Source organism: Thamnophis sirtalis, unplaced genomic scaffold (assembly GCF_051295495.1).
Source record: "Thamnophis sirtalis isolate CommonGarterSnake01/CBP01778 unplaced genomic scaffold, rThaSir2_p1.2 scaffold_13, whole genome shotgun sequence".
Classification (NCBI taxonomy): domain Eukaryota; kingdom Metazoa; phylum Chordata; class Lepidosauria; order Squamata; family Natricidae; genus Thamnophis; species Thamnophis sirtalis.
The window spans coordinates 46,607,635-46,635,294 of NW_028261393.1; the positions used below are offsets into that span (position 1 = coordinate 46,607,635).

At 44.3% G+C, this 27,660-nt stretch overlaps 1 protein-coding gene across 1 annotated transcript in view; it reads right to left on the reverse strand.

Annotated features, from left to right (window-relative positions):
• Nucleotides 1-27,660, reverse strand: part of MID2 (midline 2) — a 232,206-nt gene that overhangs the window by 29,853 nt on the left and 174,693 nt on the right. The window contains exons 5-7 of the mRNA XM_087727829.1: nt 16,011-16,159; nt 10,849-10,976; nt 7,787-7,930 (exon numbers count right to left, since the gene is read on the reverse strand). Of these exons, the coding sequence (XP_087583955.1) occupies nt 7,787-7,930; nt 10,849-10,976; nt 16,011-16,159 (421 nt within the window). The remainder of the gene's footprint in view (nt 1-7,786; nt 7,931-10,848; nt 10,977-16,010; nt 16,160-27,660) is intronic.

The following is a 27,660-nucleotide window of genomic DNA, read 5'->3' on the forward strand; positions in this document are numbered from 1 at the left end:
TGAAACTCAACATTAAGAAAACTTAAGATCATGGCATCCAGCTGTCTCAATTCCTGGCAAATAGATGGGGAAGAAATGGAGGTAGTGACAGATTTTATTTTCCTGGGCTCTAAGATGATCACAGATGGGGACTGCAGCCAAGAAATTCAAAAACGCTTGCTCCTGGGGAGGAAAGCTATGGCAAATCTAGACAGCATACTAAAAAGCAGAGACATCACCCTGCCAACAAAAGTGTGTATAGTCAAGGCTCTGGTTTTCCCAGTTGCAATGGATGACTGTGAAAGTTGGACCATAAGAAAGGCTGAGTGCCAAAGAATGGAGGCCTTTGAACTCTGGTACTGGAGAAGACTCCTACGAGTCCCTTGGACTGCAAGGCGATCCAACTGGTCAGTCCTAGAGGAGATCCACCCTGACTGCTCTTTAGAAGGCCAGATCCTGAAGATGAAACTCAAATCCTTTGGCCACCTAATGAGACGGAAGGACTCCCTGGAGAAGAGCCTCATGCTGGGAATGATTGAGGGCAAAAGAAGAAGGGGATGACAGAGAAGGAGGTGGCTGGATGGAGTCACCGAAACAGTCGGCGAGAGCTTGAATGGACTGCAGAGGATGGTAGAGGACAGGAAGGCCTGGAGGAACGTGGTCCATGGGGTTGTGATGGGTCAGACACAACTTGAGAACTAACTGACAACAACAAAAACAAACAGAACTATTGCTAAAATGCTTACATTCAGGAATCTTCTGAACCAAAGAGTCAGCAGCTGCTTGGAGTTTTATTTGTTTGTTTGTAGGATTTATACAGCTGCCCACTCACCCTTGGTGACTCTGGGCAACTTATAAACAGTAAAAAAAACAACATAAAAAAGGGTCATTCCATGTCAAGTGTCTGATTTCAGAAAAGTGCCCTGCTCGACCATCATGAATTTCAATGAAATTTGGTGTGAACATTGTCATTGAACACATGTCCCCAATGAACACTGGATAAGTGTTACATTTGCTGATGCAATACTTGGGAAGATATAGTTATTACTGTACAGCCTTCTACAGTCTGACTTATGAAGTTTTAGCGACTTTGAGACATATTATCTCTGGCAATATTTTGTTGAGAGAAACAAAACTTGAACATCTTGTACAACTTGTTGTGCTCTGTTAAACAAAATAATAAAAACAATCTCATGAGCGATCTCCATCTAGATAAGTTGAAGCAAAGATGACTGAAAATGACTGTGGCTCGGAAAAAGAAAGGTTAAAGTTTGGCTTTTTCTATCTCTGGAGGGAAAGGTATGAGAAACGTGAAACTTTATCAATGTTTATTGGGGACGCGTGTGAAATTTCACACCAAATTTCACAGAAATCCAGGACGGTTGATTAGGGCAGTGTTTCTCAACCTTGACAACTTGACGTCCTGTGGACTTCAACTCCCAGAATCCCCCAGCCAGCATAGCTGGCTGGGGAATTCTGGGAGTTGAAGTCCACAGGACGTCAAGTTGCCAAGGTTGAGAAACACTGGATTAGGGAGCCCCCAGACCATTTGACATGGAATGACCCAAAAGAATAAAACCAATAACAGTTAAATAAGGGCCAACTGAATTCAGGGGGAGGGAAGGTTAAACTTTTTTTTTTTAATTTAAAAAAAAAGATTTTATTGGTAAAAAGAAAATACAACATCCATAACTTGTAAAAAACAATACAACTACATTTCGAGATATTCCCATACTATCAAATCATTATAAACATCAAAGGTTAGGTATCTTATTCCTTCCCTCCCTCTTCTCTTCCCTCATTTCTTCTTTTCCATACCCTTTTCTTCCCTCCCCCCTTACTTCCTTCTCCCCTGCCTTCCCTCCTTTCTTTTCTCCTTTCCTCCTTTCCTTCCCCCTCCTTTCCCTCCCTCGATCCCCCCTCCTTCACACATACCTTCCCTCCTTCCCTTCCTCTTTCCCTCCTCCTTTCTTTTCTCTTAACCTCCCTCCTTTCCTCCCTCCTTCCTTCCTTCCTTTCAACACTCCTTCTCTCTTTCTTTCCCTCCCTCTTTCCCTCTTTACTACCCTCTCTTCTTCCCTCCCTCCTTCCTCCCCCAGTTTCTTCTCTTTCTTCTCTCCTTCTTTCTTCCCACCTTCTTTCCCTTCTCTTCAGGGAAGGATAAAGAGGAGGAAGAGAAAGAAGGGGAAGGTTAAACTTACTCTACTTCTGATTATGTAGGGATTCTGGGTTAATCCCTCTTTTAACTCCACCCTCAGATTCTGCACACTCCTTCTTCTACTTCGAGCCATCTTAAGAGTCTCTTTGCTCTCTAACAGGACTCCACAATGCATTCCAACATAGCCCAAATGAATTACACTGTGATTATCTGACTCGGCTTTTAGCCAGCACACATGAAATCGCAGAGGCTTTCGTTGCTTGGATAAGAAGGATTCAAAGTCGATACAAGCAGGGGGATAAGAGATGCAGAATGATAGAGTTTGAAGTTGGGGGTTTCACAGCCATGCCTCATTACTTACAAACAATAACTGTTGCGGGAAGCCAGCTTCCCTACCCCACCCCACTCTCTCTCGCTATCACATCTAGTTAAGCAGTAGCTGCCACAACCTGCAGCTTACCTCTATTACCTTTCTGATGAGTTGCCTTCCAGGTGAAGCTATCAGAGGGAAACTAGAGAGCAGCAAGCCACTCAGAAGGTCCCAGAGAAGTGAGCTAAAAGGCTTGCAAATCGATTCCCTCTCCTTCCCTGGACTGTGATTGCATCACACCGTTCCTGACCTTGCTAAAGGTCAACCTGAAAGTTCAGGCTCAGCTGAGGAGTCAATGGGGAGGGGTGTAAATAGAATGGTCAGAGTCTCTAGCTATAAATTGAGCTATAGCTCAGGTGCAGTTGTGAGTTCCTACCGATTAGGACCGGTTCGGCCGAACTGGCGCAGCCACAAGCAAACCGGACTGCCAGAACCCACCCTTGCACAGGTGTCAAACTCAATTTCATTGAGGGTGCCAATCAGGGTTGTGTTTGACCTCAGGGGGTCTGGGGAGCAGGACCAGGGTGGGTGTGGCCAGCTCCATGTCATTCATCAAGGCTTCCTTTTCAACCACGACGGCCTCCGGGAGGCGTCTGCCAGTGTGGCCCTCCCGAGCTCCGTTTTCACTGGCACAGGCAGTGTGGGCCAGTCCTTGTTTCGAGGGCAACCCCATGGACCAGATCTAAAGACCCCATGGGTTGCATCCCCCAAGCCTTGAGTTTGAAACTCCTGAGCTATGTGCTAGTCGCTCCTGACTCTAGGGGGTGGTGCTCATCTCCCTTTCAAAGCCGAAGAGCTAGCGCTGTCCGAAGATGTCTCCGTGGTCATGTGGCTGGCATGATTAAATCCCAAAGGTGCACAGAACACTGTTACCTTCCCACCAAAGGTGGCCTCTATTTTTCTACTTGCATTTTTTACATGCTTTCGAACTGCTAGGTTGGCAGAAGCTGGGACAAGTAACGAGAGCTCACTCCGTTACTAGGGATTCGAACCACTGAACTGCCGACCTTTCTGATCGACAAGCTCAGCGTCTTAGCCACTGAGCCACCGCATTCCTGAGCGACAGGTTTCAGCTACCAATTGATCTGAAGCATATCCAGTAGCCACGGAGCAAGCAGCTACTTCTGACATCGGCCTCACCATGGGTTCAACTCTGCATCTATGGTCTAGCAAGCCGGGTTTGTTCCAACGCCTCATACAACGTTATAGTAAGTCGTAAGATTTTTTTTTTTAAAGCCAAGTAGTTATGTAGGACAATAATCCAATAAATCTCTTAGAAAAGCATCCATAAATTTCCCTCAGAGAGCCTTGAAAGAGTTCAGTGGATTATCAGAGAAAGCTTGATGAAGAGATTAGTCACACCACTGTCTGGGAGACCGAGGGAGAATCAACCTTCTCTACCGTGCACTGAGGAGACGTGGATAATTCTTGCTTGGACAACTGTGAAGGCCAAGGTCCTTGATGGATTCATGCTCTACGTCCCACAAATCACCCAACCACCAATTAACGTTTAATCAGACAGACCTCTTCATCTACCTATCTTCTCAGGCTTGGAGTTTGGGCAGGTCCAAAGGCCAGCCAGACTTCAGAGACTTGCAATTCAAGTAAAGAGTGAAGCATTCAAGCGATGCAGTGGTGGGTTCCTAACCGTTTACTACTGGTTCCCTGAGAGAGGGCATTTTGCATCGTGCGTGGGCACCCGCCATGCGTTGCAGAGCATGCGCGGTTTAGTGAAAACTGTTCTTTTTTTAAAAAAACATATTTTTATTTCCATTTTCATAACATACAATCACATGTATACTATACATAGCCAGTATCATATAGTATTAAATAATGATTACATCAGTTCCTCTTGTCCTCAACGCCCCAAAAAGATTAACACCCATTATTAGCTCTTCTACTCTCCATACACAACTTTCTTCTACCTCTCTCTTACTTCCTATCTTCCCTCCATCTTCCTTTCCTACTCTACTTCCCCTTCCTTTCTCCTTCTCCTCTCTCTACATTCCACTCCTCCTTATCCTCATCCTCCTCATCTTCCCCCCTTACCCTCTCTCCTATCCCTCTCTTCCCACCTTTCTTCTCCCTTCTGCTTCCCACTCTTCCTCTCATTGGTGTATTTCCGCTTCCATACTACTCTACTTCCCCTTCCTTTCTCCTTCTACTCTCTCCCCTTACCACTCCTCCCTATACACCTCATCTTCCCCCTTCACCCATTTAGTGAAAACTGTTCTGCGCATGCACAGAAAGATGCCGGTGATGGGAGAAGAGACCAGAGAACTGATTCGGGAGCGTGGCAGGCCTGGATCGCTGCCGGTTCCAGCGACCCAGGCCACCAAACTACTACCAAGCCGGGCTGAACCGGTAGGAACCCACCACTGAAGAGATGCCTCCATCACCCATCAGAGGTGTCTGACCTTGAGAACTTTAAGGATTTCAACTCCCAGAAGTCCCCAGCCAGCATGAAGTCCACCAATCTTAAAAGTTTCCAAGGTTGGACAACCCTGATTCAGGGATGGGATCCTACCGGTTTAACAACCAGTTCGCGGCGCGCGTGCTTCGCAGTTTAGAGAAGACTGACCTTCCGGATTGCTGCTTGTGAAGGAAAACAGCTGAGGTCCGGCAATCCCACCAGGCTCAAGGTTGACTCAGCCTTCCATCCTTCCGAGGTGGGTAAAATGAGGACCTGGATTGTTGTTGGGGGCAATATGCTGACTCTGTAAACCGCTTAGAGAGGGCTGAAAGCCCTATAAAGCGGTATATAAGTCTAACTATTGCTAACTATTGCACTCTGCCGCGCGACTCAGCTGAGAAGATAAAGGTAGGTAAAGCGCAGGGCAGGCGGGTGAGCCCACTTGCTAGTTCGCTCCCCGCTGATTATTGGAGCGACCGGTTCACCCAAACCAGTCCAAACCGGTAGAGTCCCACCCCTGCGGCCTGACCTAAACATTTTTGATGAGCTGATGGAAAACTGGGTGAGAGGCAGTGGTGGGTTCCGGCTCCCACTGCAACCAGTACACTGCAACGGGCCTGGGCGTCCACCACATGTACGCACACAGTGCGCATGTGCGTACCCACCGCCTGCAATGCTCCAGCTGCTCGGTAGAGCATTGCACAAGCGCCGTATGACGTGTGTGCAAATGCCCCAGTCAGCTCAAATAGAGGTAAGGAGACTGGGTGGGTTGGCCCTCCGGAGTACTGTAGCAGAACACTACCTGGTGCTCCCAGCAGGCACCGGTACGCCCGTACCGAGGCATACTGGTCGTATCCCACCACTGGTGAGAGGTATTCTAAATCTAGTTTGGAGTTGGACAGAAGTAGGTGGGGTAGAACCTCTAAGCCAGGGATGTCCAAACGTTTTGCAAGGAGGGCCAGGTTTGGTGAGGTGAAAATGTGTGGGGCCGACCATTCAGCCTGACATTGTTTCAACCATTAACATTAAATGCAAACGAACTGTCTTATGAAAGACTAAACAAATAACTCTGGTGGGAAGAAGAGGCTGCAGGCTGCTCGAAATTTGAAAATGGGCCAAAATTGGCTCCCGGGCCGCACTTTCGACATGCCTGTTCTAAGCACATCCAATCCCAAGATTTTAATCTGCTTCCCCCAGAAGTGGTGCCACAAATTTGCAGATTTATTCAGCTGAGTAAAGAACAGGGAAAATCCCCCACCCCATAACACAAATACACACTTTCTCCGTCCAGCAATTTCCAGCGATGTCGATATATCTTAGTGAATTTGAAATGGGAAAGTACATACATTTATTATTCCTGTCGATTCTTCCTTCAGATAAGCAAATATTTGGGCCCATCTCAATTCCTTCCTCTCCAACTAATTGGTCAGGACACGGAGAAGATGAATCTGAAGTTGCAAGCCATCTCCAGAGCATCCCAGAGAGCCGTGTGGCACAGTGATTAGAATGCAAATATCACAGGCTAACTCTGCTGACTGTCAGCAGTTCGACCCTGACCAGCTCAAGGTTGACTCAACCTTCCATCCTTCTGAAGTTGGTAAAAGGAGGACCCAGATTGTTGGGGGCAGACATGATCTGTTTCAACTCCTATCCTCAAAACGGCCCTATAGAGCACTGCACACCAGAACAATTAGACACAAGGAGAGTTTTTTCCCAAGCGCCATCTCTCTGCTAAACAAATAATTCCCTCAACACTGTCAAACTATTCACTAAGTCTGCACTACTATTAATCTTATCATCATTCCTATCCTCCTACTTATGATTGTAACTTTGTTGCTTGTATCCTTACAATTTATACTAATTGTTTCCTAGTATGATTTGATTGCTTATTTGCACCCTATGACTATCATTAAGTGTTGTACCTTGTGATTTGTGACAAATGTATCTTTTCATTATGTACACTGAGAGCATATGCACCAGAGGTGGGTTCCTACCAGTTCACACCTATTCGGTAGAACCGGTTCGTCAAATCTACCGAACCGGTTAGAAGAGGTTCCATCAGTGGACCCGGAAAGCAGGCCACACCTACACAAGAGGTTCCAAAATTTTTTGAAACCCACCACTGGCAAGGATCTTGTAACTTGACAGCTTTAAGACTTGCATGCTTCAATCCCAGAGTTTCTGAGTAGCTACTTGGACCGACCTAAGTACTAATTCATAATTTCATATCCGGTCACATGGGCGGCAAGCCACTCCCATCCGCTCACATGGGTGGCAAGCCACTCCCACAAAGGAGGCCACACCCACAGAGTAGGGTCCAACAATTTTTGAAACCCACCACTGATATGCACCAAAAACAAATTCCTTGTAGGTCCAATCATACTTGGCCAAGAAAGAATTCTATTCTATTCTATTCTATTCTATTCTATTCTATTCTATTCTATTCTATTCTATTCTATTCTATTCTATTCTATTCTATTCTATTCTATTCTATTCTATTCTATTCTATTCTATTCTATTCTGCTTAGAGACAGCTATAAAACTCTATGAGGTGATATATATGACTTACTGAGTTTGATCCTAGGCACAGGCAGATATTTCTCTCTCTAGGCACAATAATAATATATCTGCAGGACAAAACTCTGCATTGGCGACACGAAAGGCATCCGGCCATTAAACACTCTGCTAGCTCCATATCAGTTTGCCCAGACTCTACACCGCAAGGGATTATGAGGTCGTTAAAAGAAGATGATTGCTACTGCTATACATTAGTTCAAAATAGCTGCCGCTGCAGCAATGGGCATGGTTGAGTAGAAGCCTACCTCAATCATGGTACCAAGTAGCAGCTGAAGAAAGAGTGACTTACTGATAAAGTTGGCCTGGCCGGTGAAGATGGTATACTGGAGCTCATATGAGCCGACGCTGAACTCATCATCAGAGATCCAGTGAACAGTGATGGTGTCGTGGGAGGCGGTGCAAAGTTCTTCACGGACAGCGGGCGGGTTGGGTGCTGTAGAAGCAGACAAGAAGTGAGCAGATTTCTGTCCTCCCCATGAGAAACCATTCATCCTTGTTCTATAAAGGTAAAAGTTTCCTTACCCAGTTGTATCCGGCTCTAGGGAACAGTGCTTATCTCTGATTCTTAGCCAAGGGACCCAACATTATCCAAAGATGCTTCCATGATCATGTGGCCGGCATGACTATATGCCGAGGTGCACAGAGCGCTTCCCACTGAAGTGGTACCTATTTATCTACTCGCATTTGAATGCTTTCGAACTGCTAGGAGGAGCTGGGACAACTAACAGGAGCTCACCCTGTCTTGCAATGCTTAGGTCTCGAACTCGAAGTCGAACTTGGGTTGTTGATTGCTAAGAGAATTGCACCCAATTTTGCAACCTTCTTGCTCCCGTTGTTAAGCAAATCATTGCAGCCATTAAGAGAATCATGCAGTCAGTAAGCAAACCTGTCTTTCTCCATTGATTTGCTTATCGGAAGCTGGCTGGGAAGCTGGCAGATGGCCACCCTGTGAGGTCCTTGTTGAATGACCCACCGTGATTCACTTAATAACGGCAACCAGAAATGCTGGAATTTCCATTGCTAAATGGTCTGATCGTGGCACGTTCCCACTTACAAGGGCATTTGCTTAGCGACGGGAATTCCAGTCCCAATTTCCATTAAAGTGAGGACTAGCTATGCATTTACACCCTACAGCTGTCAGCTGTGACCAGAGGGGCATTTGCCCAGGTTCGCCTGGTGCACCAGTTGCGTCCCTACCTGAACCGGGAGGCTCTCACAACAGTCACTCATGCCCTTGTGACCTCTAGGCTGGAATACTGCAATGTGCTCTACATGGGGCTGCCCTTGAAGAGTATTCGGCGACTTCAACTGGTCCAGAATGCAGCCGCGCGAGCGATTGTGGGTGCACCTCGTTTCACCCACGTAACACCTATCCTCCGCGAGCTGCACTGGCTGCCTGTTGATCTCCGGGTGCGCTTCAAGGTGCTACTTGTCACCTACAAAGCACTTCATGGTACTGGACCTGGGTACTTGAGAGACCGCCTACTGCCAATTACCTCCACTAGGCCAATAAGATCCCATAGATTAGGCCTCCTCCGAATTCCATCATCCAGCCAGTGTAGACTGGCAATTACCTGGAGGAGAGCCTTCTCTGTGGCTGCTCCGACCCTCTGGAACGAACTCCCCGTGGAGATTCGTACCCTCACCACCCTCCAGACCTTCTGCGTAGCCCTTAAGTCCTGGCTGTCCTGACAGGCCTGGGGCTAAAGATTTCAACCCCACTCGAATAGTATGACTGCTGTGCTCTTTTAATGATGTATTGTTTTCGTGTTTGTAACTTGTTTGTCCTCCCTCCCCCTGAATTGTGAGCCGCCCTGAGTCCCCTCAGGGAAAAGGGCGGCATACAAATAAAGTATCTATCTATCTATCTATCTATCTATCTATCTATCTAATCTATCTATCTATCTATCTATCTATCTATCTATCTATCTATCTATCTATCTATCTATCTAATCTATTTATCTATCTATCTATCTATCTAATCTATCTATCTATCTATCTATCTAATCTATCTATCTATCTATCTATCTATCTATCTATCTATCTATCTATCTATCTATCTATCTAATCTATCTATCTATCTATCTATCTATCTATCTATCTATCTATCTATCTATCTATCTATCTATCTATCTAATCTATCTATCTATCTATCTATCTATCTATCTATCTATCTATCTATCTATCTAATCTAATCTAATCTATCTATCTATCTAATCTAATCTAATCTATCTATCTATCTAATCTATCTATCTATCTATCTATCTATCTAATCTATCTATCTATCTATCTATCTATCTAATCTATTTATCTATCTATCTATCATCTATCTATCTATCTATCTATCATCTATCTATCTATCTAATCTATCTATCTATCTATCTATCTATCTATCTATCTATCTATCTATCTATCTATCTATCTATCTATCTAATCTATCTATCTAATCTATCTATCTATCTATCTATCTATCTATCTAATCTAATCTAATCTATCTATCTATCTAATCTAATCTATCTATCTATCTAATCTATCTATCTATCTATCTATCTAATCTATCTATCTATCTATCTATCTATCTATCTATCTATCTATCTATCTAATCTATTTATCTATCTATCTATCTAATCTATCTATCTATCTATCTATCTATCTATCTAATCTATCTATCTATCTATCTATCTATCTATCTATCTATCTAATCTATCTATCTATCTAATCTATCTATCTATCTATCTATCTAATCTAATCTAATCTATCTATCTAATCTAATCTATCTATCTATCTAATCTATCTATCTATCTATCTATCTATCTAATCTATCTATCTATCTATCTATCTATCTATCTATCTATCTATCTAATCTATCTATCTAATCTATCTATCTATCTATCTTATCTATCTATCTATCTATCTATCTATCTATCTATCTAATCTATTTATCTATCTATCTATCTATCATCTATCTATCTATCTATCTATCTATCTATCTATCTATCTATCTATCTATCTATCTATCTATCTATCTATCTATCTATCTATCTATCTAATCTATCTACTGGTGTGGATGGTGCAGCCAAGCAACACTATCTGGTGTCCTACGTGGCAATTCTTGTTCTCTTTTTTGCCAGAAATAAATCCTACTTTTATGTACCAAGCAGGTTTTACTCTTGAGGTTACAAGACACAAATGGAACAGAAGTAAATTGCATCCCCTCTACTTATCCACAAAAGTCCAGAGGACTGGAGGGAAAAAAACGAAAAAAAAAACGAAAAATGGAAAAAAAAAACCACAGCAAAGTGGGGAAAAGAACCCACCGAAGACCTTTAAGACTGCAAAATTGGCACAAACCTGTTAGATAATCCAGGCCCTCCAGCAATTTCTTCTCTCTGGAAAAATCTAAAGCAAAGTTTTCAAAGGCATCGTTAAAATTGATATCGGGTATCAAAACTTGAGAGGATGCAGTTGCCATGGCAACCCTGTAAGAGAGAGAGAGAGAGAGAAAAAAGAGCATCGCTAACCATTAGGTAAGGCTTGTCATTTCCCAGGCGGCGCTTTGATTTTTGATGAAAGGGCTGGAAACAGCCTTGCCATGTTGTAAGACTCTTGTAGCAAAGGGGAGGGGGCGGGGTGGGGGGGCAGCGGGGAGGGGGAGGAAGGGGAGAGAGAAAGAGAGAGGGGAGGGGAGACCAGCCGGATTGAGGTGATGGAGACATCCCAAAATGTGGATAAAGGTGTGGAAGCTAGATGAGGGCACTCGGAGCCCCCTTATCCAGTTCGTTATTTCATTCCTTTATTTATTATTTACTTATGACTGTTATTTCCATGCAGCTCAGCTCCAAAATGGCTCCAAGAAATATACGGCAGGAGTGGAAGTTAAAAAAACATCAAAACAGCGACAATATTCCTAATCAGCAAAGACAGATCATTCATCTCAGCAAGAGCTGAGATGCCTGAAAGGAGGGTGGGAATACATTAACCACGTACCACTGAATTAATTATTAAGTTAGGTATCAGTCTATAAAGACCACGATAGTGTCCCTGGCCTCTAATGTCTGATCTTTATGTAACACCGGTGCATGATGGCTACATGTTGCTTAATGCTGGGTTGTTTTGAGAATGAACAATGTTTGGGACAGTGATGGGTTTCAAATTTTTTTAGAACCTCTTCTGCAGGTGTGGCCTGCTTTGTGGGAGTGGCTTGCTGGCCATGTGACTGGGTGGGAGTGGCTTGCCAGCCATGTGACTGGGTGGGAGTGGCTTGCCTGCCATGTGACTGAGTGGGAGTGCCTAACTTGTAAAATGTGGTGAAACTCACTTAACAACACTCTTGCTTAGCAACCAAAATGTTGGTTCAGAAACTCTGGCATTTGAAGCACGCAAGTCTTAAAGCTGTCAAGTTACAAGACCCTTGCACCCCTAACCCTTTAGGCAAAAAAACCCCAGGGGTGTTCAAACTTGACAGCTTTAAGACTTGTGGACTTCAACTCCCAGAATTCCTCCTCTCGCTCTTCATCTTGATGATGTACAGACGGGTGGGGGGAGGGAGCTGGAACTGGCTCTAAACGGCACTGTAGATTTGTAGAACCTCCCATCACACGGGGTTTAATGTCCAGGATTTGTCCTTTCTCTAGAACAGGGATGGCTAACCTTTTTGTTGAGGTATGCCAAAGGGGGGGGGCAGTGGGGGGGATCGCACGCACATGCCTACACCCATAATGCAATGCCCTCCCCCCACGCGCATGTGCGCAGGCCCCACTGAAACCTCCGGACTTCCGGCAGGTGAGTTGGGCTGTTTTTTGCTCTCCGCAGGCTTCCGGAAAGCCTCTTGAAGCCTCCAGAGGGAGGAAAATGGCCCAACGGGCAACCCAGAAGTTTGTTCCCGAACTTCCGGTGGGCCCCATTGGGCTTTTTTTCGCCCTATCTAGGCTTCAGGAAAGCATCCTGAAGCCTGCAGAGGGCAAAAAAATGGCCTAACATGCAAACAGGAATTTTGGGAACGGACTTCCGGGTTGCCCGTTGGGCAGTTTTTCTCCCTCCGGAGGCTTCAGGAGGCTTCCCTGAAGCCTCCAGAGGGCGAAAAATGCCCCAAAATTAAGGCTGAAAATCAGCTGGCCAGTGCATGCATGTGTGCTGGAGCCAGAGGTGGGTTACTATAAGTTTGCACCTATTCGGTAGAACCGGTTCGTCAAATCTACCGAACCGGTTAGAAGAGGTTCCACCCGTGGACCCGGAAAGCAGGCCACACCTACAGAAGAGGTTCCAAAAATTTTTGAAACCCACCACTGGTCCTTGGATATGATTATTCTACACTATCATGCTCATATTTATAAAACTCAGTGCCTCTGTGAAGGGTAAGGATGACTACTGCGTTTGTGGTGCAATCAGAACATTGCGTGTGTTGAAGTTGTTTTAACGCAAACCAAAGATGCCTTTTAAAAAACAAGCTTACATATTCTTATGCATGCCAGTGCTGTGTGTGAGGTAATTTAAGGTGGTTCTGACAAGTGTCGTCGGCATCTTCATATCCGGTCACATGGGCGGCAAGCCACTCCCATCCGGTCACATGGGCGGCAAGCCACTCCCACAAAGGAGGCCACACCCACAGAGTAGGTTCGAACAATTTTTGAAACCCACCACTGGCTGGAGCTGACAGGGCAATGCCTCACATGCCCTCAGAAATGGCTACGCATGCCACCTGGTCTAGAATCTACAAGATGCACTGAATTTTATTTTTGTGGACATCCAGGAAAAAAAAAAAACCCATCTCCGTGTTGTTTGAAATAGAATCCAAAGCTTTGCACGGACTTCTGAACAGGATGAGCAGCCTGCTGATTTCTCTTGTAGATGGAAAAACCTCTTTCAAGCTTCTAAGCTGTTCTTGGAGGCAAGTAAGTTCCATGAGATTAAGCGCTTTCGCTTTTCAGCAGACCATTCCCTGAGCCTTGCCAAACACGACGATAAGTCAGCTTCCTTGGACGGCCTTGGTTGCGATGCTACTCAAGGGATATTCAGGACCTTATCCCAAAGGTGCTTTTTTTCAAGAGGCAACTGGGGTTTCTGGCGTTTTGTTTTTTCTTTGAATACGTTTCGCTTCTCATCCGAGAAGCTTCTTCAGCTCTGACTGGATCGTGGGGGAATGGAAGGATTTATACTCCTTGCAGACAGCTGGTCGTTTGCATCCTTTTAGGGGGTCATTGAGGCCCCCTGGAGGTTTGTCTGTGTCTTTGCAAATGGGTGTGGAGCCTTCTTGGAACTGTTAAAAGGACTGTGTTGTAGAGTGGAGATAGAAGAGAGCTGTTCAATTTTGACATAGATGGCCTCTTTGACCCCTTTTCCAAACCGGTGGTCCTCTCTGCCCTCTCTCAACAGAGGGAGAGGGATACAACATCATTTATCTCCCAATCTACAACACACTCCTTTCAGAGGTTCCAAGAAGGCTCCACACCCATTTGCACCACTCGGGTGACCCTGAGGACACAGGCAAAACTCCAAGTGGCCTCAACAACTTCCTAAAAAATGCAAATGACTAACTGTCTGTAAGAAGTATAAATCCTTCCATTCCCCACCATCAGTGGTGGGTTTCAAATTTTTTTAGAACCTCTTCTGTAGGTGTGGCCTGCTTTGTGGGAGTGGCTTGCCAGCCATGTGACCAGGGTGGGCATGGCCAACTTGTAAAATGTGGTGAAACTCACTTAACAATGCTCTTGCTTAGCAATCAAAATGTTGGCTCAGAAACTCTGAAGCACGCAAATCTTAAAGCTGTCCAGTTACAAGAGCCTTGCACCCCTAACCCTTTAGAAAAAAAAACCCAGGGGTGTTCAAACTTGACAGCTTTAAGACTTGTGGACTTCAACTCCCAGAATTCCTCCTCTCACTCTTCATCTTGATGATGTGCGAATGGGCGGGGGGAGGGAACTGGAACCGATTCTAAACGGCACTGTTGATTTGTGGAACCTCTTCTATAAAAGAGGTTAGAACTGGCAGGAGCCCACCATCCAGCAAGAGCTGAAGAAGCTTCTTGGATGAGAAACGAAACATCTTCAAAGAAAAAACAATAAGTCCAGTTGCCTCTTGAAAAAACACCCTTGGGACAGCAATGACCTGGAGGACTGAGAATCTCTACGGACTTTTAGCTATACAATTTGGGACAAACGCCCTTGGAATGGTGTAGAAATAGGAATGGATTTCCAGATGGGAAAAAATGGCAGACTAAGCCACCAGACTTGAAATTTTGGGCTTAGACAACTTAGAACTACGCCGCCTTCGGTCTGACCAGAGCGTAATATATAAAATTATCTGCTACGATGTCCTACCTGTCAATGACTACTTCAGCTTCAAGCACAACAATGCACAAGCACTCAATCGATACAAACTCAAGGTAAACTGCTCCAAACTCGATTGCAGAAAATATGACTTCAGCAACAGAGTGGTCAACACCTGGAATGCTCTACCTGACTCCGTTGTTACATTGTTATGTTGTTACTCCATTGCAAACCCCCAAAACTTTAATCTTAAACTATCTATCTTTAACCTCACCCATTCCTAGGAGGTCTGTAAGGGGCATGCATAAGCGCACCAGCATGCCTACCGTCACTGTCCTAAAGTCCCTTTTTATTCGTATATATATATTAGATTTCACCCGGTATGCCCAAATATGGGAGGAAGATCACTACTTCCATTCTCTGTCCTTCGGCTCGTCACAAGAGACCATCCAGGCAGAAACCCAATATTTTTACTGTTGCCTTTTTGTTACATTTTGTTGTATTTGTGCTGATAAATAAATAAAGGGAGACTAGTATAGATCTATTTCAAGCTATTTAGCTCTCATCAGCTAGCCATACCCTTACTGGAGCCCAGGTTCAAATCCCAGTAAGGGTATGGCTAGCTGATGAGAGCTAAATAGCTTGAAATAGATCTATACTAGTCTCCCTTTATTTATTTATCAGCACAAATACAACAATATATATATATATATATATATATATATATATATATATATATATATATATATATATATATATATATATATATATATATATATATATATATATATATATATATATATATATATATATATATATATATATGACAAAATAAATCAAATCAAAATAAAATAAATAAACCAGGTAGCGCTACTCAGGTGACCCCGAGGACACAGATCAACCTCCATGTGGCCTCAACGACCCTCTAATAGGATGCAAAGGACCAGCTGTCTGCAAGGAATATAAATTCTTCCCTTCCCCACCATCCAGTCAGAGCTGAAGAAGCTTCTTGGATGAGAAGCGAAACGCCTTCCAAAGAAAAAAACAGAAAGTCCAGTTGCCTCTTGAAAAAAGCACCTTTGGGACAACCTGGATGACCGAGAGAGTCTTCCAAACACATTCAGGAACTTACAAAACTTGGAATGGGGGGGGGGGTCTCTTGGGAAGACAGGAGCTGGGGAGGGGTTCCCTCAGAACTCTTACCAAAACAACATCTGTCCCACCCACCCTTTGTCTTGGGAGTGGTACCTTTCTGCCACATTCTTCGCTGTTTGCAGGAACCGGGCGTGGTCGCTTTCTTTCAAGATGTGTTCCGCTTGGTTGATGAGGACTGTGGACCGCTCCAGGCACTGCCGGCAGTTGGCTACCTGCTGGGCTAACTTCCTCAGCTTCATCACCTTTGGGGAAGGAAAACAGAGGATGCTACTGCAACAACCGGAATCTCATTAGCATGCATCGGGTTTGGAGGAAACAGCGAGGTGTACGAGGCATCCCTTTAAAATTAAGGGACAGGGGAGCGAAGGGAGAAGATGAATGACCAGCAGACGAAAGAAAGCTGATGGGAAGCCAGATCCTGCAGGGTGATCTCGCGGCCAGCTCAATGCTGGGAATGGAAGTGTTGTAGCAACTACAGGCAGGGAGGGACCTTCTCAACAGGGGACCAGGCTTTCCGACTGCAGGATAATATTGTGCTTAGAAGCCGGCGGAATCATTAGCAGCATCCATAATGAATTCGTGGAAACATTTCCACTCTCTGCCCTGTTTAGCTAGCCCCAGAAAGAGACATTTTCCCATTTCGTTTTTGTTTTTTTAAAAACTACTACCGTTCTCTCAATTCCAAATTTTGTTTTGGAGGGGCAAAGGGGATTTTAAAGAAAGACTTGTGGATGATGGCATGTGGTTTTCTTGCACTAATTTGATGGTCAAGCAACTCGGGAGCATTGAACACTCAAGTAAGTAGACAGCCACATGTGAAATAGTATAGGGTTTTTCCTGCTTGAGCTGGACTAGAAGACCTCCAAGATCCCTTCCAGCTCTGCTCTATTCTATTCTATTCTATTCTATTCTATTTTATTCTATTCTACTCTACTATTTCTATTCTATTCTACTCTACTCTACTCTTTCTATTCTATTCTATTCTACTCTACTGTTTCTATTCTATTCTATTCTACTCTACTCTATTCTTTCTATTCTATTCTACTCTACTCTACACTACTTTATTCTTTCTATTCTATTCTATTACTCTACTCTACTCTATTCTTTCTATTCTATTCTATTCTATTCTATTCTACTATTTCTATTCTATTCTACTATACTCTTTGTATTCTACTTTACTCTACCCAAGGAGGAAGCAACTTAGAACTTAAAAGGAGAACTTTCTTAATGGTGAGAGGAATCAATCAATGGGATAGCTTTCCTTGAGAAGTGGGTGCTCCATTTCTTTCAAAAAAAGACTGGACAACCATTTGTCTGGAATGATATAGGGTCTCCTGCTTGAGCAGGGGGTTGAACTGGATGACCTCCAAGGTCCCTTCCAGCTCTGCTTTATTCTATTCTATTCTATTCTATTCTATTCTACTCTCTTTCTATTCTATTCTATTCTATTACTCTACTCTACTCTACTCTACTCTACTCTATTCTTTCTATTCTATTCTACTCTACTCTTTCTATTCTATACTATTCTACTGTACTCTACTCTTTCTATTCTACTTTACTCTACCCAAGGAGGAAGCAACTTAGAACTTAAAAGGAGAACTTTCTTAATGGTGAGAGTAATCAACCAATGGGATAGCTTTCCTTGAGAAGTGGGTGCTCCATTTCTTTCAAAAACAGACTGGACAACCATTTGTCTGGAATGATACAGGGTCTCCTGCTTGAGCAGAGGGTTGAACTGGATGACCTCCAAGGTCCCTTCCAGCTCTGCTTTATTCTATTCTATTCTATTCTATTCTTTCTACTCTATTCTACTCTATTCTACTCTATTCTACTCTATTCTACTCTATTCTACTCTATTCTACTCTATTCTACTCTATTCTACTCTATTCTACTCTATTCTTTCTATTCTATTCTATTCTATTCTATTCTATTCCACTCTAATTCTTTCTATTCTATTCTATTCTATTCTATTACACTACTCTACTCTACTCTACTCTATTCCTTCTATTCTATTCTATTCTACTCTACTCTTTCTATTCTATACTATTCCAGTCTACTCTACTCTTTCTATTTTACTTTACTCTACCCAAGGAGGAAGCAACTTAGAACTTAAAAGGAGAACTTTCTTAATGGGGAGAGCAATCAACCAATGGGATAGCTTTCCTTGAGAAGTGGGTGCTCCATTTCTTTCAAAAACAGACTGGACAACCATTTGTCTGGAATGATATAGAGCAGGGGGTTGGACTAGATGTCCTCCATTATTCTATGTTCCATGGCTCCCCCCGAGTCATTGGAGCCCAAAGGAACAGTGTACACGCATTCCGCATTACATTATACAAATACTACATGATGACCTTGCTTTATTCCCATCTCTGGAGCAATGGGAACGAAACAGTTTGTGTGTGGAAGGCTGTTGCTTTATCACAGCTGCCCCGTCCAGAGAGAGACATGCGTACTGTGTACATAGCTCAACCCGATGCCTTCCCAAAGATTATTGGATTATTTCTATGCTTTGCAGGGAACCGGATAACATGACAGCAGCTCTCCAAACACTTCCTTGTCAGCTTTCTAAATCAGAGTTGAAGTACCTGCCAAGAGCAGGCTGTCAGTCTGAGCCCCTCTCTGACAAGTGATGGGAAAGTGGAAGAGACCCACGCCCACGGCTGAAAATGCGCCAGCATCTCTCTCTCTCTGTGGCTGCCTGTCACTTCCCTCAAAGAAGGCGCGATTAACCCTTGCCCCAATGGCAGCCTCAACTCCATTCCTACTCCCCCGGGAACCTTTACCTTTGCTCTGCTCAAACGTTTGTGTGTCTGTGTGTGTGTGTGTGTTTGTGTGTACGCGTGTGTTGCTTGGTTTTGTTTTTTTTATACTCTTGCATTCAGAAACAGCTGCAAGCAAACATTGGCTTACAAAGCAAGGAGGCCTTGGTGCTCTCTGAGTTCGATTGTTTTCTTGCAGGCGTTTCCTGACCCATCCAGGTAACATCATCAGTGCTAGAATAAAGTAGGGTGTGTTGGGAGGAGGAGGAGGAGGAGGAGGAGGAGGAGGAGGAGGAGGAGGAGGAGGGGGATGATGATGATGATGATGATGATTATAATTGTGGGGTCTTGGGTGCTCTTTGAACTTGATAGTTTTCTTGCAGACATTTCATTACCCAACTAGGTAACATCATCAGTTCTTGAAGGTAGTGGGGTTTGCAGAAAGGAGGAAGAAGGGGAGGAGGAGGTGGAGGTAGAGGTGGAGGAGGAGGTGGAGGTGGTGGTGGTGGTGGTGGTGGTGGTGGTCGTGGTGGTGGTGGTGGTGGTGGAGGAGGAGGAGGAGGAGGAGGAGGAGGAGGAGGAGGAGGAGGAGGAGGAGGAGGAGGAGGAGGAAAAGGAGGAGGATTGTGGGGGTCCTTGATGCTCTTTGAACTTGAGTGTTTTCTTGCAGACATTTCATTACCCGACTAGGTAACATCATCAGTTCTTGAAGGTAGTGGGGTTTGCAGAAAGGAGGAAGAAGGGGAGGAGGAGGTGGAGGTAGAGGTGGAGGAGGAGGTGGAGGTGGTGGTGGTGGTGGTGGTGGTGGTGGTGGTGGTGGTGGTGGTGGTGGTGGAGGAGGAGGAGGAGGAGGAGGAGGAGGAGGAGGAGGAGGAGGAGGAGGAAAAGGAGGAGGATTGTGGGGTCCTTGATGCTCTTTGAACTTGAGTGTTTTCTTGCAGACATTTCATTACCCGACTAGGTAACATCATCAGTTCTTGAAGGTAGTGGGGTTTGCAGAAAGGAGGAAGAAGGGGAGGAGGAGGTGGAGGTAGAGGTGGAGGAGGAGGTGGAGGTGGTGGTGGTGGTGGTGGTGGTGGTGGTGTGGTGGTGGTGGTGGTGGTGGTGGAGGAGGAGGAGGAGGAGGAGGAGGAGGAGGAGGAGGAGGAAAAGGAGGAGGATTGTGGGGTCCTTGATGCTCTTTGAACTTGAGTGTTTTCTTGCAGACATTTCATTACCCGACTAGGTAACATCATCAGTTCTAGAAGGGAGTGGGGTTTGCAGAAAGGAGGAAGAAGAGGAGGAAGGTGGAGGTGGAGGAGGAGGAGGAAAAGGAGGAGGATTGTGGGGTCCTTGATGCTCTTTGAGCTTCGTTGTTTTCTTGCACACATTTCATTACCCAACTAGGTAACATCATCAAGGCTAGCATGTGTTTTCTAAAGTGTTTGATGCCCATTTGTTATACCAATAAAGGAGAATATTTGTAGCTCTGGGTTGAAATGAGGGATCCTTGGTGCTCTCTGAGCTCGATGGTTTTCTTGCAGATGTTTCATGACCCAAAGTAGGTAATATCATCACTGCTAGCACGAGTGAAACATCTGCAAGAAAACCACCAAGCTCAGAGAATTACCAAAGACTTCTCATTTCAACGAGAGCTACAAATATTCTCCTTTGTTGGCAAAAAAATCACAACTAGCCCTTCCACTCCACACAATCTCAAACCTAAGGGTTAGATTCCCACACTAAGGTCCCCCTCGCATATATGTGCTAGTCATTCCTGACTCTAGGGGGCAGTGCTCATCTCTGTTTCAAAGCCGAAGAGCCAGCGCTGTCCGAAGACATCTCTGGGGTCATGTGGCCAGCATGACTAGATGTCGAAGGCGCAATGGAACGCTGTTCCCTTCACACCAAAGTGGTTCCTATTTTTCTACTTGCATTTTTACATGCTTTCGAGCTGCTAGGTTGGCAGAAGTTGGGACGAGTAACGGGAGCTCACTCCATTATGCGGCGCTAGGGATTTGAACTGCCGACCTTTCTGATCGACCCAGCTCAGCGTCTTAGCCCCTGAGCCACCGTGAACTGAGATTCCCACACTACAGCAGACTAAACTAAGGTTGAGCAAAGGGTTCATTCAGTGCATGGTGGAAACCTAACCACTTTCTTGGCATGTGGTGTGAACCAGCCATCACAATGCAGTTGTTTTCTTTGGGTATTGATTGTTCTCTACCCACAAGCACGGTGTTTTCTTAACCTGGATTTAAGAAGAAGAGTGTTAGGGTTAGGGTTAGGGTTAGGGTTACTAGGTATATGTACTGACTTTACAGTGGTAGAGACTAACTTGATTCTGCACCTAATAACTGCAGCAAGACTGTTGGTGGCGCAATACTGGAAGAAGGAAGACCTACAACTCAAGAATGGACATTGAAAGTTACAAACTTAGCCGAGATGGCTAAAATATCGGCATATCTTAAAGATCACCCAAATGAGAGATATAAACGAGACTGGAAAAAATGGATTGACTATATACAAAATAAATACGGGACCAAGAAATTCCAGTTAGCCTATGCTTAAGATCAGAAATGATTTAAACTGTTAAAAGTTAGTTCAGTAAGAAGAAGCTAAGATCAATGTAGAGATGTCATTAATTTCTTTATTTCTTTTTTCTCAATAGATTTTACACTGTGTTAGTTAAAAATCCATACCGTGTACGGGTTCTGGGAAGTCGGGGGGTGGGTGGGTGGAGGAGGAGGGGGGTTGGGGGGTGGAGAGAGGGAGGGGCATACAAAAAAATTGTACTTCAATGTTTTAATGATTGACGAATGATGAAATATTTGTGTTTTTTAAAAGAAATAAAACCTTTGGAACAAAAAAAGAAGAAGAAGAAGAAGAGTGTTGGGTGAACCTGAGCCACTGTCACTTTCTTTCTGTTCCCCCCACTTCTTTGGAATGGAATCTTCCCAAGTTTGTAGCTCCTTTGCATCAAGCCCTTGTATCTTGTGTTGCACCCATGAGAGTCTTCCCAGATGTTCACAATCCTTTCCAACCCCTCCTCCTCTACTGTCTCCAATGGAGGGAGGGGGAGTCAAAGAGAAGCTGCCGAATGGAGAACAAAAACTAAAACAAAACTTGCTTGCTTGGTTGGAGGATTTATTTTAGAATTCTGAACAAGCAAGCAAGCTAACCTTTGGGCCTTGGGGGAGGTGAGAATAGCCATCTGGGTATAGGAAGCGTGTCTGACCTGAGCATGACGTCCTCTGGAGGGGTGAGGTGATTGGATCCAAGGTGACTGGCTGCATCCTCGAGGGAGCTATGCAGGGGGCCATTTTGTTCCCAATAAATTTATTCATTTATTTTTATTGGTTAAATGTACTTGCCACTTATCTGGCTGTGGGGCTACTCTAGGCAGCTTACAATAAAGGAAGGAGGAGGGAGGAGGGGGAAGAAGAAGAGGAAGAGGAAGAGGAAGAGGAAGAGGAAGAAGAAGAAGAAGAAGAAGAAGAAGAAGAAGAAGAAGAAGAAGAAGAAGAAGAAGAAGAAGAAGGTAATAAAATAAATAAATACCACTATATGGATGAGTAGAGAAGCAGAGAATGGGGTGGTAAGGTATCCATTTATCTACCTATCTACCTATCTACTTATCTACCTACCTACCTACCTACCTACCTATCTATCTACCTACCTACCTACCTACCTACCTACTTACATGCATGCATGCATACATACATACATACAGGCATACATAACCTATCTGTCTATCTACCTACCTACATACCTACCTACCTACATACCTACCTATCTACCTACCTACCTATCTACCTACCTATCTACTTATCTACCTACCTACCTACCCATCTATCTACCTACCTACATACATACCTATCTACCTACCTACCTATCTACCTACCTACCTATCTACCTACCTATCTACTTATCTACCTACCTATCTACCTACCTAACTACCTACCTACCTATCTATCTACATACATACATACATACATACCTAGCTACATACATACCTAGCTACCTACCTACCTATGTACCTACCTACCTACCTACCTACCTATCTACATATCTACTGATCTATCTATCTATCTATCTAGGACAGTGAGGTAGTCTTCCATTCCCTATATATTCCTTCCTGCAACACCATGGAGCACCAGCACCTAGACAGCACCTAAAGCTAATATTTTATATATAATCAACTAAAGTGCAATAGTTTATGAATTCCATTCCCATGCAAGGAATTCTCATAGAATTCATAGAAAAGATCTCATGGAAAAGACCTCATAGAAGAGACCTGGTGGGAAAGATCAGGCTAAGTATATCTGATGAGTCCCCAGAAGAAGGTAATCAGTCACATACTGTCTCCTTGTGATCAGTATAACTAAAAACACCACAACATAAATTCCAATCTGGTTAAACAAAAAAAGGAAGTTCCCTTGCTTTCTGGGAAGGTAGGAAGAGCGTGCCATAACATAACATGCATTACCTCTTCCATATCTCTCACTCTGAAACCTTATGTACCATTCTGATAAATCTGCAACCACAAGGACTAGAAACATTGTTTTAAAATGGAAGCTGAGCTTTTCAAGTTGCTGCTGCATCATGCAGTTATAGTAGCCATCATTCAACCTCAATCCTCTTGTGTGGTCATATTCCACTCTCTAACTGAGTTGAGCAGGTCAGTGATAAAACATTCTCTCTACCTCTCACCTATTAATATATTTCTCTCTTCCTCTCTCTCTCTCTTTTCTCTGTCTCTTCTCTCCCTCTCTTCTCTCTTTTCTCACTCCTCTCTCTCCAATCTTTTCTCTCTCTCTCTCTCTCTCTCTCTCTCTCTCTCTCTCTCTCTCTCTCTCTCTCGCTCTCTCTCTCTCTCTCGCTCCAATACATGTTTTTTTTCTGCATCACACTCTCACCTAATCCCACCTTAAAGTTTCCTCCAGCATAAAAGGTCTCTTGCTTACATGCAAGGAACTGTCACTGAGAAAATCAGTGAGAGCTGATATAGGAAAGAAAGCATCCCCAGAAAAGGGATATGCCGGGGAAGGCACAAATAGCATAAATTTTTAAAAAGCCGTCAGCTATATTGTCACAATACCATTAACGAGGGGAGAAGGAAAACTCAGTGAATTTTATCAAAGATAAAATGGCAAACATTCAAAGAAAGCAGCACCGAATATGATGGCAAGCATATTTTACACCGCCTTGTTTCGGTTTTTAGCCAAGAAAAATAAAAAAAATAAAAACAGAATACAGAATAACAGAGTTGGAAGGGACCTAGGAGGTCTTCTAGTCCAACCCCCTGCTCTGGCAGGAAACCCTAAAACCACTTCGGACAAATGGCTATCCAACCTCTTCTTAAAAACTTCCAGTTTTGGAGTATTCACAACTTTCAAGAGGCAAGTTGTTCCACTGATCTCTGCATGGCCCCATGGGAGTCTGACAACCAATCAGAATATATTTCTTAAACAGAGAGGTTGGGCTTTTTTATTAAAAAAAAAAAAAACCCTGCAAGCCCCTTCTTCTCCTCTCTTCTTCTTCACCCAACATTGAAGCATTCCATCCCCCTTTTCTGTTCAGGAGCTCAAGCCATGTGATCCTGTCCACCATTAAACCATCTTTCCAAGCAGCCTCCATGTCTCCAGTGTCTTTTCCCCCACTTGGAGCTGAACTCAGAAGGACATTTCGTGTGTGTGTGTGTGTGTGTGTGTGTGTTGTACTTGTGTTGTATTTGTGTTGTATTTGTGTTGTATTGGTGCTGATAAATAAAGGGAGACTAGTATAGATCTATTTCAAGCTATTTAGCTCTCATCAGCTAGCCATACCCTTACTGGGATTTATTTATCAGCACAAATACAACACAAATGTAACAAAGGCAACAGTAAAAATATTGGGTTTCTGTCTGGATGGTCTCTTGTGACGAGCCGATGGACAGAGAGTGGAAGCAGTGGGCTTCCTCCCATATTTGGGCATACCAGGGGTTGTAACACTTAATACATATACATCTATCTATCTATCTATCTATCTATCTATCTATCTATCTATCTATCTATCTATCTATCTATCTCTATCTATACCTACCTACCAACCTACCTACCTACCTACCTACCTACCTACCTACCTCTATATCTATCTATCTATCTATCTATCTATCTATCTATCTATCTATCTATCTATCTATCTATCTATCTATCTATCTACCTACCTACCTACCTACCTACCTACCTACCTACCTACCTATATAGATCTACATCTATCTATCTATCTATCTATCTATCTATCTATCTATCTATCTATCTATCTATCTATCTATCTATCTATCTATCTATCTATCTATCTATCTATCTATCTATCTATCTAAAAAGTGCATAAGCAGCGAACCAGTCCCAGCAAGTATAGGAACCTACTCCTCTAGCAGAGGCTTTGCTCTCCTAAGAAATGGATATCTTGGATATATGTTTTGAGTTTCTCCAGCAGGAGGTTAAGTACAATGCAGCTGTGCAGAACAATTAGCAGCCTCCTTTCTGCCACCCTGCCAAAATCTGCAGGTAGCCCCCATTCCTGCCAATCTTTTCCTGCTCACCTTCCTTCTTCATTACTGGAAAATGTCACCCGCCAATGCTATGCAAAAGAAAGGGGCTCATTCCAGCAAGCAGCAGGCAGACCAGGCTTCAAACAGCTGTTTGCACAAGGAAATGACTCTCCTGCTGAGATTTAATGGGTTGATGGATGGTTCATTTATGCCCAAACTCATCAAGAAGATGATCCGGAGACAGAAAGGGGGGAGGGGGAGGGAAAATCAGGAAGAGAAGGTGCTACCAATACCTGGTGGGAGGAGCATGGTAAAATGTCAAGCAGATTTTAAGCACCACCACCACCCCCACACACACCAACACCTCAAAAATGCTGCTTTAGTCAAATCCTGCAAGGAGGAAGTCCTCAAGGAAGCACACTGCCTTATCCTTTGTGGAGAAAGCAATGGATGGGAAGTAATCAAGGAGAGAAGCAACCTAGAACTAAAACTGAAATTTCCTGACAGTTAGAACCATTCATCAGTGGAAGGATTTGCCTCGAGAGAAGTATGGATGCTTCACAGTGGTGGGATTCAAATAATTTAACAACCAGTTCTCTGCCATAATGACTAGCTTGGTAGGCATAGCTCGATAGTTATGTGACAATGTGGCCATGGCCAACTCACTTCGGTGGGCGCTTCGCCTTAGCTGTTACAATGTAATGAGGGTTAACCGGAGAGGCAGTTTCTGTAAGCAGGGCAATAAAGATGAGGCTAGAAACAACACCAGAATGTTTCCTTCCTGCCTTCCTTACAGGATTAGCCCTCTAAAGTGGGGAAAAAATAAAATAAGATTTCTTCCAACAACCGGTTCTCCGAACTGCTTAGAAAGTTACGAACCGGTTCTCCCGAATAGGTGCGAACTGGCTGAATCCCACCACTGATGCTCCATCAGTGGAGTCTTTTAAGAAGAGTCTGGACAGCCATTTGTCTAAAATGATAAATAGGGTCTGCTGCTTGAGCAGGGGGCTGGACTAGAAGACCTTCTGGGCAATAAAAGGTTCCCGTCTATAATAGAATAACAGAGTTGAAAGAGACCTTGGAGGTCCTCTAGTCCAACCCCCAGCTCACGCAGGAAATCCTACACCATTTCAGACAAACGGCTGTCCAATCTCTTCTTTAAAATTTCCAGGATTGAAGCATTGGCAACTTCTGGAGGCAAGTTGTTCCACCAAGGCCCCCTTCCAACTCTCTTATTCTGTTCTATTCTGAGAAACATCCGATTTCATAAACCATAAAAACATTTGACATCTCAAACCAAAAGGTCTATTATTGCTACTGAAACCGAGACAAAACACTTTGACCCTGGTTTTCAAGTCCCCTCCCCATACCCTCCCTTGATGCCAAGTGTAAGATGGCAGAAACACTGCCCAGACAGTTGTAGAAATCCAGAGCTTTGAAAACACTTTTGCTAAAAACATTCTCCATCAACAGGGAGGGAGAGGGGGAGAGGGACTCAGTCCTGAAATCAGAATGTCTAGCTGTCTTTTCCTTGTTTGTTTTTGGGGCAGGTGATCACTTAATAGGATTCATGTTAGCTTTTGTCAGTCTTCCAGGGAACTGGAGAACACCAAGGGTGGGATTCAGCTAATTTTGCATCTGGTTTGCCGAACCGGTAGTTGGAAGGACAGGCTGGCCTCTTCCAACCCACCAGTGGTGAGATTCAATTTTTTTTACTACTGGTTCTGTGGGTGTGGCTTGGTGGGGGTGGCAGGGGAAGGTTACTGCAAAATCCCCATTCCTTCCCAATCAGCTGGGACTCGGGAGGCAGAGAATAGATGGGGGCGGGGCCAGCCACAGGTGGTATTTACCGGTTCTCCGAACTACTCAAAATTTCCACTACCGGTTCTCCAGAACTGGTCAGAGCCTCCTGAATACCACCTCTGCAACCCACCCTGCCCCCTCCAGGAGTCTCCACGCAGCCCATCCATCATGCCAGGCAAGTACAGGGCCGGCATGGAGGCTCTGGGCATCCTCCCCCTTCCAGAGGCTCAAGGAAAGCCTCGGAGTTTGGGGAGGGTGAAAACGCCCCTCCCCAGGCGTGGTGCAGGAGGCTGAGTAGGCCATGGTCCCTGTGGCCATGCCCACCCAGCAACCGGGCGGAGAACTGGTTGCTAAACATTTTCATTCCCACTCTTGGAGAACACTATATTCTGGCCAGAAGCAGTGAGATCCCTCTTCCACTGCTCGTCTACTTTCTAATGAATAATTTTAATTTCAAGCAACTCTTGGGAATTTAAAGCAATCGAAGCTGGGCAAGGATCAGACCTTGCTGGAGCCCATCCAGGAGCAGCTGCAATTCACAGCACAAAAGTAACACTCACCTGGCCAGGTTTCCCCATCTGACTCACAAGGCAGAGAAGTTTGTAACACCCAATTCATTTCATTTGAAAACTGACAGTCTCGGTACACTGTTCCTTTATTCTTT